Source organism: Diorhabda sublineata, chromosome 4 (genome assembly GCF_026230105.1).
Source record: "Diorhabda sublineata isolate icDioSubl1.1 chromosome 4, icDioSubl1.1, whole genome shotgun sequence".
In the NCBI taxonomy this organism is placed as follows: Eukaryota; Metazoa; Arthropoda; class Insecta; order Coleoptera; family Chrysomelidae; genus Diorhabda; species Diorhabda sublineata.
The window spans coordinates 10,074,047-10,088,017 of record NC_079477.1 but is presented as its reverse complement, the minus strand read 5'-3'; the positions used below and the strand labels follow the sequence as shown (position 1 = coordinate 10,088,017).

The 13,971-nt window shown below is 30.0% G+C and overlaps 1 protein-coding gene across 3 annotated transcripts in view; it reads left to right on the top strand.

Moving 5' to 3' along the window:
- LOC130442856 (DNA mismatch repair protein Msh2) overlaps positions 1 to 12,084 on the top strand; it is a 57,503-nt gene extending 45,419 nt beyond the window's left edge. For 2 of the 3 annotated variants that reach the window (XM_056777236.1, XM_056777238.1), the window contains 9 exons: positions 75 to 423; positions 3,040 to 3,250; positions 3,351 to 3,668; positions 5,848 to 6,096; positions 7,592 to 7,797; positions 8,040 to 8,131; positions 10,087 to 10,309; positions 10,394 to 10,486; positions 11,306 to 12,084. In XM_056777236.1, coding sequence (XP_056633214.1) covers positions 75 to 423; positions 3,040 to 3,250; positions 3,351 to 3,668; positions 5,848 to 6,096; positions 7,592 to 7,797; positions 8,040 to 8,131; positions 10,087 to 10,309; positions 10,394 to 10,486; positions 11,306 to 11,461 — 1,897 coding nt within the window. In that variant the 3' untranslated portion in view covers positions 11,462 to 12,084. Of the gene's footprint in view, positions 1 to 74; positions 424 to 3,039; positions 3,251 to 3,350; positions 3,669 to 5,847; positions 6,097 to 7,591; positions 7,798 to 8,039; positions 8,132 to 9,305; positions 9,656 to 10,086; positions 10,310 to 10,393; positions 10,487 to 11,305 lie in introns of those variants that run through there. The other variant, XM_056777239.1, reaches the window with a different exon arrangement.
- The last annotated feature ends 1,887 nt before the right edge of the window (positions 12,085 to 13,971 follow it).

The following is a 13,971-nucleotide window of genomic DNA, read 5'->3' as shown; positions in this document are numbered from 1 at the left end:
TTGATCATTTGAAACTCAAAATTGCTATTATTTCAATTATTACTTTATAATTAATTATATTTTTTAATGTGCAGGTTTGTAAGAATTGATAATGCAGCTTTGTTCGCCCTTCATGTTATACCTAAAGCTTCAAATACAGGCCCAAACAATTATTTTAAACGCGTTGATAAATCATCCAGTCTGAAAGGACTTTTAGATAACTGTGCTACAGCTCAAGGAAGTAGATTATTGGAACAGTGGATAAAACAACCTTTAAAAGATATTCATGCTATAAATGAAAGATTGGAAGTGGTGGAGTGTATTTCAATGAATCTCGACATTAGAACACAACTCGTTAAAGAATGGTTACCCAGAGTTATGGATTTGGTGCCATTATCTAGAAAGATCGGTTCGAAAAATGCCACTCTTCAGGATTGTTACAAGGTAATAATCCACTTTACGCAGAGGAAAATATTATATGCTAGTTAGTAGCATTGCTGTAGATATTTAATTCAAAATAATTTAATTTGAAGATTAAAACTATGTCCAAAAATCACTCAAATTCTGTTAAAATGTGTTGCGCCATTAGCTGGAGACGGGAAAAAAAGAAAATCTAACAGTCTTATGAAAAAAGGTGTTTTTCCATATACATAAACATAAGTACGTTTTAAAGTGATACTTTCAATCAATATTTTCAATCATTCATAATTATAGTTTTCCTTGATCACTATTATTTACTTCTTCATTAATATCCCTATCATCGTTATTATCGGTTTCATCATTAGTTTCTATATCCGGAGATTTAGAAAATATTCTTTAAATATAAGGCAAATACAGTTGCCGTTTGTTTATCACGTGCGCATTGACACAGTGAATTTTTTTCCTAACTGCTGGATAAGATTATTTAGTATCTTCTGTTCTTATAGTCTTCTGGCTTTTCTTTTTCTTTGAACTTATTCCTTGATTTGTTTGAGGCAGCTATGAGCTTTCTTTCTATAAATACGTTACTCAATAGTGGATTTTTCATTTAATTATTAGAAAGTACCTACATGCTCACAAGATCCTTTTTATTTTTGTTTATTTTGAATAAAGGGAGGTCTATTTATTTATTTGTTTTGTTTCTTCATTTTGTAGAAGTTCTGAGAATTCTTTATTCTATATATATATATATATATATATATATATATATATATATATATATATATATATATATATATATACGTAGCGCAGTTCAGTTTTTTAATAAATATTGGTATATTCGTAGTGAATAGATCGAAATAGAAAGTAATCGAAGAATTTGAATAAATTAGTTAAGTTACTTAAACGATAGTGATAAGTTAGAAGCATGTGTAGTGTATAGTGTTGAAATAAATTAAGAACGTAAGAGACTGTGTCTATTAATTCATCCCACACCTGGCACCAATCTAATGTTTTTCGTATTTAATTACACTCTTTCTACTCGTGGGGTGAATTAATAGACACTGTCTCTTACGTTCTCAATTTATTCAAACATTATACACTAAACTAACTTATAATAATTCACTTATCACTATCAATTAACTTGAATAATTTATTTAAATTCTTGGATTAATTAGATAATTCATTCTGTTAATTATAAACTGAACTAAACTGCACTACAAAAACTCCTCATATATCTCTCAAAAGATTTCTTAAAAATAACCGCCTGCTATAATAAAGATTTATATGAAACAAACATCAAACGGATTCCGCGGTTTATAAAAAGTATGTCAAAGGCGCCGCGTGCCTTCGCCGAAGTGTATAATTCCACTACATCTAAGCAGGACCGGCTCCAGGGCGGAGACGCGTTCTTAGCAATATATATATATATATATATATATATATATATATATATATATATATATATATATATTGCAAGAATATCATAATTCTTGGTTTCGTGATAATGGAAAGTGGCAGAATAGTACTTTCTCAGAAAAAATAGATTTTTAACACAGATTTTTCAATATTCTCAGTGCATAATAGTACATTTAGATACTTTTTTGTTAATGTGAAATCCCAAAATAACAACTTTATAGATATATTACAAATTACACATAGATATATTTTTATCTAATTTTTTTCATTTGTTTACATATTTGAAACTACTCGAGAATAATGTGAAAAAACCTATAAACAAGAACTACTGATATTCTCTACCTAAAATTCTTTGAAGAAATTATTTATTAAAAATATTTCTTATTTTTTCATTTTACCTTTTCAAACCACTGCAGCCAGAGCTAAATATGATAACAATGTTTATTTATACCCAAAATTTATAAGCACTAGCTGGAATTTTGGAATTTACTAGAACGTGGTAAATTGAAATGAGAGGGGATATTTTCCATTCTTTGATCACTTCTACCACATTTATAGAGTATCCGGTGCCTATGACAGCCCTTCAAAATATTAAAAATGAATCAATTGTTGCCTGGAGCAATGTTAATAACTTCTTTAAAAGTATCCATTTCAATACTATTGCACATAACAATTTTAACTCTCTAACAGTACTATAAGGGTACTGCAAATATTGATTTTTCAAATTAATATAGTAATTAAAAAAATTTTTTACATTTTGTATGACAATCACGCTAAGTATTTCGAACCGGTAGTATTTTGAACAGCACCATTTTTGAAGACTACTTAACATCCTCTGTGAATATCTAATATGGTCGAATAGATTCTTCTTACTTCATTTGTCTACCCGCCTGTATTGGCAACCCCTCTATGCAAACAACAATTTAATACACCTTCATTATTAGAGTATCTGGAGTGGGAGAATCAAAACTGTCAATACATTTTTGAATCACTAGATACTGCCTTAAACAGAAATATAGAACATTTCATTCTCTTTATTGTAACCTTTGAAATCCAGTGGGTCCATGATCTTTGAGTAAATATCAATTACCCTCTTGGTATCACTAATATTACGATTTGGTAATATGTTTTGACTTTAGATTATCATTTATATTTTCTGTTACATTTTGCCTTGCACTGTTGAATTTAAATTCCAAATAATTATGAATGGACTTCTATTATTAGGTATATACAGCTGTTAGTACTATACCTGCCATTATTAAAGTATTGAGAGAATTAAACAACAAATTCGTAAATGATATGTTAGTTGATCCGTTATCAGAACTATCATCAGACATGCAGAATTTCCAAAATATGATAGAACAAACTCTAGATTTTGAGTTGGTTGATAGAGCGGAATTCTTAATAAAAAGTTCTTTCGATGAAAGTTTAACTGGTAAGTTGCTAATTCTAATCATACTAGGAAATTTGATTTCTATCAAATCTGATTTAAACTTAATATAATTCTATTGCTAAAAAAAAATAAAAATTTTCAGAGTTAGCCCAACAAAAAGATGAAATTCAAGAAAAAATGCAAAAAGTGTTAAGTAGAGTTGCAAATGATTTGGATTTGGATAAAAATAAAGGTGTCAAACTAGAATATACTGAACAACTTGGTTATTTCTTTAGGGTAACTTTGAAAGACGAAAAATCGTTGAGAAAACACAAAGATTTTAAAATTTTGGGTGCAATTAAAGGTGGAGTTCGATTTACAAACAGCAAGTTATCTGATTTAAGTGAAAGCTATAGTGTTGTTAATGAAGAGTATAAGGAACGTCAAAAGAATGTTGTGAAAGAACTTATTGAAGTGGCTTGTAAGTTAATGTAATCTATATAATTAAATATATTGTTAGTTATAATTCCTTCAACAATTGTCAAATTTCTAAATCTATCACTTTTTATAGACGTTGAACACAGGAAATTGTTGAGAAAATCAAGGCTCATAAAATCTTACATTGATTATTCAACTTTCTCCTTTAAATGTTAAATATAAGGTTGGCAACTAAGTACTTTCGCTTTTTAATGATAGAGAGCCTTGCTTTACTTTTTGAATAACTTATGTTAGTGCTGTACTTTGCCGTTTGTCACGTGATACTGGTCACATTGACGTAACTTTAGAAGAAAGTATGGCGTGCTTTTTATTAAAGCTATTAGTTGTGGGTTAATTTCAAATTGAGTGTCGAAACTTGTTAAAAAAAATTCCGTTCTGGAGATTTTTCCCTTAAAGATGAGCAACTTTCTGGTCTACCTATTGAAGTTGATGATTAGCAAATCAAAGTTATAATTGACGTCATATAACTGTTCGAAAGGTTGCGAAGAGTCTACATATATCGCTCACAAAAATTGAAAAATACTTAAAATGTCTTGGGCTAGTTAAGAAGCTTGACATTTGGGTACCTCACGAATTGAGAGAAATTCATTTAACACAAAGAATCTACGTTTGCGATATGCACCTTAAACGACCCTTTTTGAAAAGAATCATCACTGATGATGAAAAATGGGTACTGTATAGTAACATAGTTCGAAAACGATCATGAAGCAAACACGATACTCTAGCACAAACCACATTGAAAGCTGAAAAACAACAAAAAAATCTTATGCTGTCAGTTTAGAGGGACTACAAAGTTGTTGTGATTTTTGAGCAGCTTCCAAGGAACCAAACGATCATTTTTTTATTTTTACTGTCAACAGTTAATAAAACTGGATGAAGCAATCAAAGAAGAACGGCCAGAATTGTCAAATCGGAAAGGTTTAGTGTTCCACCATGAAAATTCAAGGCCTCACACATCTTTGGCAATTTGTGGGAAACTATTGGAGCTTGGCTGGGAAGTGATGTCACATCCCTCATACAGCACTGATCTGGCACCATCTGATTACCATTTATTTGGTAGTTTGCAGAATTCTTTAAATGGTCAAACTTTCAGAAACGACGATGACCTTCAATCATACCTGCTTCAGTTTTTTGCTGATAAGAACCAGAAATGTTATGAGCGCGGGATCATGAAACTAAAAGAAAGATATGGTCATTGGGCAAAATGGAAAATATATATAAGATTAAAAACTATTCATTGTTAGGGGAAAAGTGTTTTATTTTATACTACAAAACCGAAATTACTTTGTCGCCAACCCAATACTAACATGTTTTATACTGTGGATGTGTGCAATGATTTCAATAGATGATTGCACTTGTCGTAATTATAGCCAACCATATACTTCTTTTTTGGTATGCATCTAAACAGATTTTAATTTGAGCACAAACTGCAGTATTTCAATTATTATCATTTTTTTGTGTGTACAAATTCTAATTCTATATTGTATACGAAAAATGAAATTTAATTACGTTTTTGTACATTTTCATAAAAAGCTAATTTTCATTTTGTCGATATATATGTAATAAAATCTGCCATTTTTCATCAAGAATTTGTTCAAGGTTACTTCTCATAATTTTGTTACTTCCATTTTTGTTTTTTGTTAACAAAGAATTCGTAAATATCATAATTCTATTTCTTCCATTGTTTCCAATTTGTTTGCATATTCAAATGAACGTCACAAAATGTCTAACAAGACTGAAACAGACAACTGAAAGGAATTGAGTCGTTGGAAACATTGTGAAAGTGGAAATGATTTCATTTATTTGGAATTCTTTAAAGCTCTGAGTGGCATAGATTTCACCTGAAATATTTCTAGAGTCAAATGATTTTATTGTATCCACATAAACCAAGTAACAATATATCTATCACCAATAGAGTCATCAATTAGACCTATAATACCTTCAAAACTTTACCAATCTCGTCTAGTAAATCTAATGCATCTAGAGAATCTTTCAAATACCCTATTCTTTCATATAATGATTAAATTAAAATTTGTGAATGATTTTTCTCAAATTATCAGTTTCTGATTCAATTATTTCCATTGCTTGATTGATAATTCTGTATCCAATTTGTTAACTTTTGTTTTTCAAAACTTTATTAATCTGAATCGTATAAATTTTAGCTGAATACGCAGATACTTTGAAAAATCTCAATATACTTGTAGCAAAGGTAGATGTATTAACATCTTTCGCTATAGCAGCTATTTCCGCTAGAATTCCTTACATGAAACCCAAACTACTTCCAGGAGGATCAGGTATTTTGAAATTAAATAAAGTGAGACATCCATGTATCGAGGCTCAAGAAAATATTTCTTTTATTCCAAATGATGTTAGTTTTGAAAAAGATGGCAAAAAAATGTTTATTATTACAGGTGAGTTTACTTTTTTCTATTTGTATATATAATTTGTTATTCAAAAGTCTTGGTACAAATAATAACATTCTTGTATCAAGTACTGTATTCATATATTATATAAAATTATAAACTTAGAAGATAGAAGGTAAAGGTGAAGCAATTTTCAATATCTCTGTTGAAATTTCTGAATAGTGTTTATCGAAATTATTGTAATGAATTTGACATAGTTATTACTTTGTTTATGTATACAAATAGTTGACAATCTCTCCATATCATCAAATCTACTCACCACCAAAAATAACAAATAATTTATTATTTGGGCGAAACTTTAATAGAAGAGCTTTGGGTTAACCTCAGCACATTGAACAGCACGAATATAGTTGGCTACAGCTCACCTAGAATGTAGAAACCATCATTGGTTGATTGTAATATTCTCACTCAACTTAATATATTGCCTATTGGGTGATGACAAACGTGACCCGAAATCCAAAGGAATTTTTAAATACTGCATACAACCAAGAAATGCCAATAGTGGGGGATCATAATGGTATGGAGTACCATGACACGTAGGGATACACCATAATCGCAGTCATTTAAATAGTCCATCTTAAAGCTCACATGTACTTGATGTTCCTACTTTGAGGATACTTGGATCAAATTTCAAAATTACTTTGAATAAAGGTGTAGCTTGCTAACAACTCTGATCCCTGAATCCATTTAATATAATGCATTCAGACATTTTCTTCAGAAGTTACGAGATCTATCTCTTAGACTCATTCAAATATGAAATGATTTTGACCATTTTTCTTATCCAAAAAGCAAGCACAAGAGGTTAAACCCTATTACACTGGAGTAGCTCTAATGGTGCCTGTCGTGTGGAGATGGCTATGGATATTAATCTTGAACTTCTGTTGTAATGTCTGGGAAAGACGTGCCTTGGAAGCTGATTCCACAGGCTTGCACTCCTCCAAAGGAAGGAGTCCCGATAAATTGACGTTCTAGGCGTCTGTAGGCGAACTTGGTGTTCATGAGCCACGTCTGCCTGGTGAGTATGTCTAGCAAATACTCCTCTAGTATATTGGACAGCTCCGAAGGACGTCTGCCGTGGTAGTATTGGTAAAACGACTCAGATCAGCAAAGTTTCTTCTTGTTCTAAACTGTCCAAGTTTCTAGTTCACCCTGGATTGATTTGAATTGGTTGGAATGAAATTGGAATTGATACTAGAAGCATGTTAAGCATTCCAGATGAGGAAATACGTACTAATGAAACAGGCCCTTCCATTTTTTCTTAGCTTTTGTTTCAAAATTTTTGTTTATTATAATATTAATTGTATGTTTGTGAACTCTTAATTCTATATCTGTATAATTTTTTGTTCAAATTGAATGCAATATTTTTTATGATCCAAAAATCTAGATTATATAAACAATTTTGTTTAAAGGTATATTATTAGAAATTAATATCATGTGTATTTGATGAAATTCATTATTGAAGTAACATTTATTTTGTTTTTAGGTCCAAATATGTGTGGAAAAAGTACATACATAAGAAGTATAGGTACTGCAGTTTTGATGGCTCATATTGGGAGCTTAGTTCCTTGCTCGGCAGCTGAGATATCTGTTGTAGATGCTATTTTAGTTAGAGTTGGTGCTGAGGATTGTCAATTGAAAGGTCTTTCAACATTTATGTTGGAGATGATTGAAACTTCTACTATTATTAAGGTACAATTTTTGTGCAGATTTTCAATTTTGTTCCCAAATATGGAAAATTTTAACATTTGTTTCTCGAATTGCAATCAAATTTTCATCCTAAAATACCTCAAACTTTAACTTGAAATGTCGTATTTCTTAAAATATTGTTCTAGGTTTTTCTGTTTTGAATAAAATGATTGTTCACTCAAATTATAAGTTACAAATAGATAACAAAATGTCAATACCGGAATAAATGTTTTTCCGTTTTTCAGACAGCTACCTGCGATTCTTTGGTTATTATTGACGAATTGGGAAGAGGCACTTCTACCTACGATGGGTGTGGTTTAGCATGGGCTATTGCGGAGTAAGTTAATTATTCGAATTTCATTACAGCTTTCAATAGTCAAAATTCATTCATGAGGAAGGTTTGGGATAGAATTTTTTTGAGGTTTTCTGGAAATGAGTTGAAATATGACGATCATTGTTTGAAAAAGTCCAGCTGCCTGAGACCCCCATAAAAAATACTACTCGATTCCTTTCAGAGATTTACAATTTTCCTCTTATAAAATTTGTGAAGTATAATGTGGTAATTGTAAGGCTATTTAGATAGATTCTCTTGCACTACTACAAAGAACGCTTTAGTGTACCCTTCCTGAATTAGTTCTGCCAGTGCAGCTACCAAGAACAAACCTTATATCTATCCACATATTTCATACATGAAGTTAATGAGATCTTATGACAGACAAACCATGCAGGAATAATGTCCGCTACTAACGATATAACTTTAGTATTTTTGATGTCAACTAATTAAGATTTTTACCAATCAAAAGTAATACCTAGAATCCCAATAGTCGTCGTCTAGTTCTGGATCTAATTTAACATGATATCTAGAGAACATATTTCCCCTATTATTACCCAACAAAACGTCATTATCATCATCATCATCATGGCGGTTAATCTCTTGGATTATAGCTAGCGATTGGGACGTCTACATATCTTTTTATTGGGGTGGGTAACGCCTTTTGTTATAGTTTTTTGTTGCTCCTCACTATTTCTGTAGGTTTTCTTCTCATGATGTGTCGCCCCCAATTTAGTCTTTGTGCTTTTACATACCTTATATTATATTTTCTCATCCCATTTCTTCTTCTATTTCTTTATTTTTCTTAAATATTCTCTCTTCATCTCCTGTAATATGTGGTCCCAGTATAAGTCTCAGTATGTTTCTCTCGATTAGCTTCAGTTCTTCTTCTTCTTCCTTTTTATTTATGACAGTTGACAGTTTTGAGTTATTATTTACAAATTTAGTTTTCGGAATTGTTATTGTTAGTAGATTTGGAAGATTGTTCTAATGCATAGTTTATCATCTGTAGTTTAGTTTTCCATTTGGAATAATTAGAACAAAGACTTTCACGTTTTATTGCAAACCTCACTCTACAGTCAATTAAATATTTATTATGATTTTCTTTTATAATAATTAGTCTACAAACAATAATATATTTCACTATTAAGGATTAGATAAAACAATTGATGTTTTGTAGGTATATTGCTAATGTAATCAAGCATTTTTCTCTTTTTGCTATCCATTTCTATGAATTAAATCTACTAGCTGAAAAAACAGAGTTTGTTGAAAATCTACATGTGTCTGCTCTAGTTACCGATGATGAAATGACTCCATTATACACTATATGTCTTAAGTTATTATTAATAAACTTGATTTTCGAAATAGTTTTTGTGATTGAAGCCGATTGCGGTCGATTTTCACTTCATGTTCGTTGATGCCATCTGATGTCTATTGACGTCGATTGACGCCGAATCACATCAATTCATGTATATTCAGGTGATTTGGCGTCTACTTTTGTTAGATATTGTCGATTAACAATCTATTGAAGCCGATTGATGTCGATTGTTACTTCAGGTTAATTAATGTCTTCTGATTTCTATTGACGTCGATTGAAGGCGAATCACATCAATTCTTATATATTCAGGTAACTAGGCGTCTACGCTTGTCAGATATTGTCGATTAACTAGCCATTGAAGCCGATTAAGATCGATTGTCCCTTTATGTTCATTGATATCTAATGAAATCGATTGATTTGTGAGATTGTTCTAATGCTTAGTTTATCATCTGTATTTTAGTTTTTACAAAGTTTTTAATTTGGAATAGTTTGAACAAAGACCTTCACGTTTTTTTGCAAACTTCACTGTACAGTCAATTTCTTGCATCATTAGAAATATTTATTATGATTTTCTGTTATCATATTTAGTTTAATAATAATAATTTATTTCGTTGTTAAGGATAAGATAACTGATGTTTTGTAGGTATATTGCTAATGTAATCAAGCCTTTTTCTCTTTTTGCTACCCATTTCCACGAATTAAATTTACTAGCTGAAAAAACAGAGTTTGTTGGAAATCTACATGTGTCTGCTCTAGTTACCGATGATGAAATGACTCCATTATACACTATACGTGAAGGAGAATGCGACAAGAGTTATGGCATACATTGCGCAAGATTGGTGAAATTTCCAGATGATGTTATACAGGTAAATTAAAGATATATAGAAAAAAGTTTTCTCACACATTTAAATTTCTGTAAATAATTATACACAAAATATTTTTTTTTTCAGGACGCAATTAAATACCAGAAAAAATTAGAACATCAAAGTGGATTGAAATATATTAAAGATTTTGAACCAAGTGTCAAAAGAAAAATTATTTCAGTAAGTATAAAAAAATATGTACTTCTCTAATAAAAGCATTTGTCCAACGCATTACTATGTTCTTCAAAATATGTCACCACTATAAAATTGTAGAAAAAAAACCAATTTGTAAAATTCTAGGTGAATCGCTACTAATACAAAATAACACACTCAGAAATAGATAAACAAAGAAGGTATCAAAAGAGACTCAGTTAAGCAATTATATATGTTCAGTGGTACATTCAGGTCTAAATACTCTTCAAAGTTACTTAAGATTGGACAAATCATACTTTTTACTACCAGTATGTTATATCAATACTCACAATTACATTGTCCGATGTGTGTGTTAATAGTATCGTTAAATAATGGTTATAGAAATTTCAACTTGAGTCAGTGCTCTAATCACTCCTCAAATTTACTATCCACAATTGCTTCGACGCATTATCATCATAAAACTATATCCGTCGATTTGAGTAAACTTTAAAATCTAAATTTGGAATACAATATCTGAGCTTCCGTCATCAATTCCAAAAAATTCTTCTATTCTTTTATTAGGTAACGTGCATTCAAAACAATTCCCTCCTCACAAGAAACAAATTGATGTCAGTTCTTACAGAACTTTTGTCAACAATTGCAAGACTAATTCATCTCTATATCTTACAAAATTAGTAAAATTCCTATCTATCGATTTCAATAGACTGCGGATTCTACTATTACTGTAGATTTGAAGTAATGGCTTCTGCACGTACTTTCAGAGAATCCTTATTTTGGATATTATCACAAAGAGTATTATTTATTACCTTCGCTGAATATTTTGATGAGAAATCTGCTTTTTTTCAGGAAGGTGATGAAATAATAAAGAATACATTGAAGAAATTCAAATCATTAGATTTGGATACGATGACAGATGATGAATTACAGAACTATATACAAAAAGCAAAAGAAGAATTGGTTACAACTAACAATCTTTTCATTAATGGGTTGTTAGATCTTTAGAAATAATATAACGAAAAATAATTGTCAAAGATACAAGTTTTGTCATATATTTCTTTAGAAAATAGGTTACCATGTTTTTCTAGTATCTAGATCTGAAATAAAAGAAAGTTGTTTAGTATCTAAGCTTATGTTTTGTTTTGTACTATTTTTTTTAAATAAATTGAAAGCTAATTTGTTATTTTTATTATTAGGTACTGTGTATATTGTTTTCAAATAAACAATAAGATATGTTTTAAACTATATTGTATTATATTATATTAGAAATTTCCAAAACCTATAAATAAGTGTAATTACTCTTGAGCAGACTTTCGTAATATTTGTTTGCTCTTCTTAGGTTGATATTAGCAATGAAAAAGTGATTATGTTCAGTAATAATTTATAAAAACCATACAATTGAAACTTATTCTTTTTTTTGCCTACTTCTTATACACTTTCAGGTGTTGCATTGAAACTCCTTATACTCTTGTAATATTTTTCCACACTTTTCCGTTACTGGCAAATATTTTAATTTCCTTCAGATTTTTTCTTTTACTTCATCCTATATCGGCTGATCCTCTGATTTTTTGGTATTTCTCTTTTTCGTCGGTTGACTTAACCTCATTATTTTTCTGACTATTCTTTGTTGACTAATTATCATTACATGTCCATCATTATAACTATTTCTCATTCTTATACTGAATCTGTCTTATCCAATAGACGATCTTGCATAATCATGTATTTTTGCTACTGTTTTTAGTGTTAATATTATTTAAGGGAATTGACTTTAAGACTTATATAAACACTTTTAAAAACATCAGCTCATCTTTCTGTTATTCCAATTGAAGTTGAAGAGTCCTTTTGTACTCTGAACAATTGTTTGTGACTTTTCTTCAGGTTACACACTTTTTAAAACTTTGCACCTCTAAGAAAACCCAATAACACCACATCTTAGTTAAGGGACTAATACCTGTTATAATTTTCAAAAACCTTATTTTTTTTACATTTTTAGAATCCTTTTCCTTTTAACAAACAATTTCTAGAATTTCATAGCGAAATTTAAAATAATACGAAAGTTTTCATCTGCGCTGAGTTACTCTTTGTAACCAATCGTTAGATTTTTTCAATTCTTTGTGTGTTTTATTCTTTTTGTTGTAGTTTACCGTAATTTACCAGATAATTGTAAAAAAATTGCCATGGGAATAAAGTGAAAAAAACATTAGTTTTACATTTTTTTATAGCCGCCATTTGCTTTTTTTTTCAATTTTTTTATTCAAAGGTGGTAAATTACGATATAAGCCCTTCCTCTTTAAAAAGTTTTTTGAATTTTTTGTTTCATATTTACCAAATTCGAGATTACCCAGCGCAGTGAAATGCTATTATTTTCTCGGCCTCAACTTTGGCGCCCTCTATAAAAATAAAAAGAAATATACTGTGACACTTTATTATCACAAAATAATAAACGAAAAGTTTTATATGCAATTATAATAAGGAAAACAAGAAAAAAATTTAATTATGCGTAATTTTTTACCCTTTAAACCGGTACTAGTCCCCTAATATCAAGGTGTATGTTGAGTTAACGTTCACTATTCAAGCTTGCAGTGTGGAAATTGAGGAAAATATTTAGTTTTTAAAATCTTTCTTGAATCCTAGAAAACTGATCTACTCTTATGTAGATGTATAGTTAATATTTTTAGTTATTTACTCGTTTAGAAATGTTTAGTGTGATTCCCGTCATTTCCATTTTGCGTTTCTAATCCTTTTCTGTGGACACAAATAAAATTCTTTTGAAATTTATCAAAACATTTGTTTTCGAAAAAAAAAAAATGGAAATTGTAGGTAAAAAAATTATTTACTTTTTTTTCATTAATTGCCACTTTCAAAATAGTGTCTCATTAGACTTTATATTCTTATTTCAGAGATTTTTTCAATTTCCAAAACAATTTTTGGGGAAACCCTTTAGTTCTTTGAGTGATGCGCTTTTTTTGACACATAATTTCCAAACGACAACTCTTTGAGGTTCTCTTTATTTCTTAAAATGGAAAAAATTTGCCCAGTTTGACGAACTGGTGCATCAGCGTATTATGCAAAAGCAAATTATTACACTGATCTGACCTGATACATTTCATTTCCAAAGTATCTTATAAATAATAATGGTAGTCAGAATCGTCTGAACTAGAGTCATCATTTGATTAAATTATCTTAAGAGGGTGATATCATATACTTTAGACCTTTAATAACAGTAATCAATTCTTTATTTGTTGGGTCCTTTCCTTTGATCGCTGACAGGAATAGGAATATTTTTCTTAGACATAAATGCTAAAATTTGAGTTTTGTTACTATTACCATTGTGTAAAGAATTCTTTTTACAATGATATTACTGTCAAATCTTCATGGTAATCAGCTGCACAGTTTTTTTAGCAGACATTAATAATAATAATGCGTTTCCCTTTAGAACATGGCCTATTCAAACAGCAATTTTTACTATTGTTAACCCAACCGAAATTTACTACATCGTGACTGTCAAACCATGT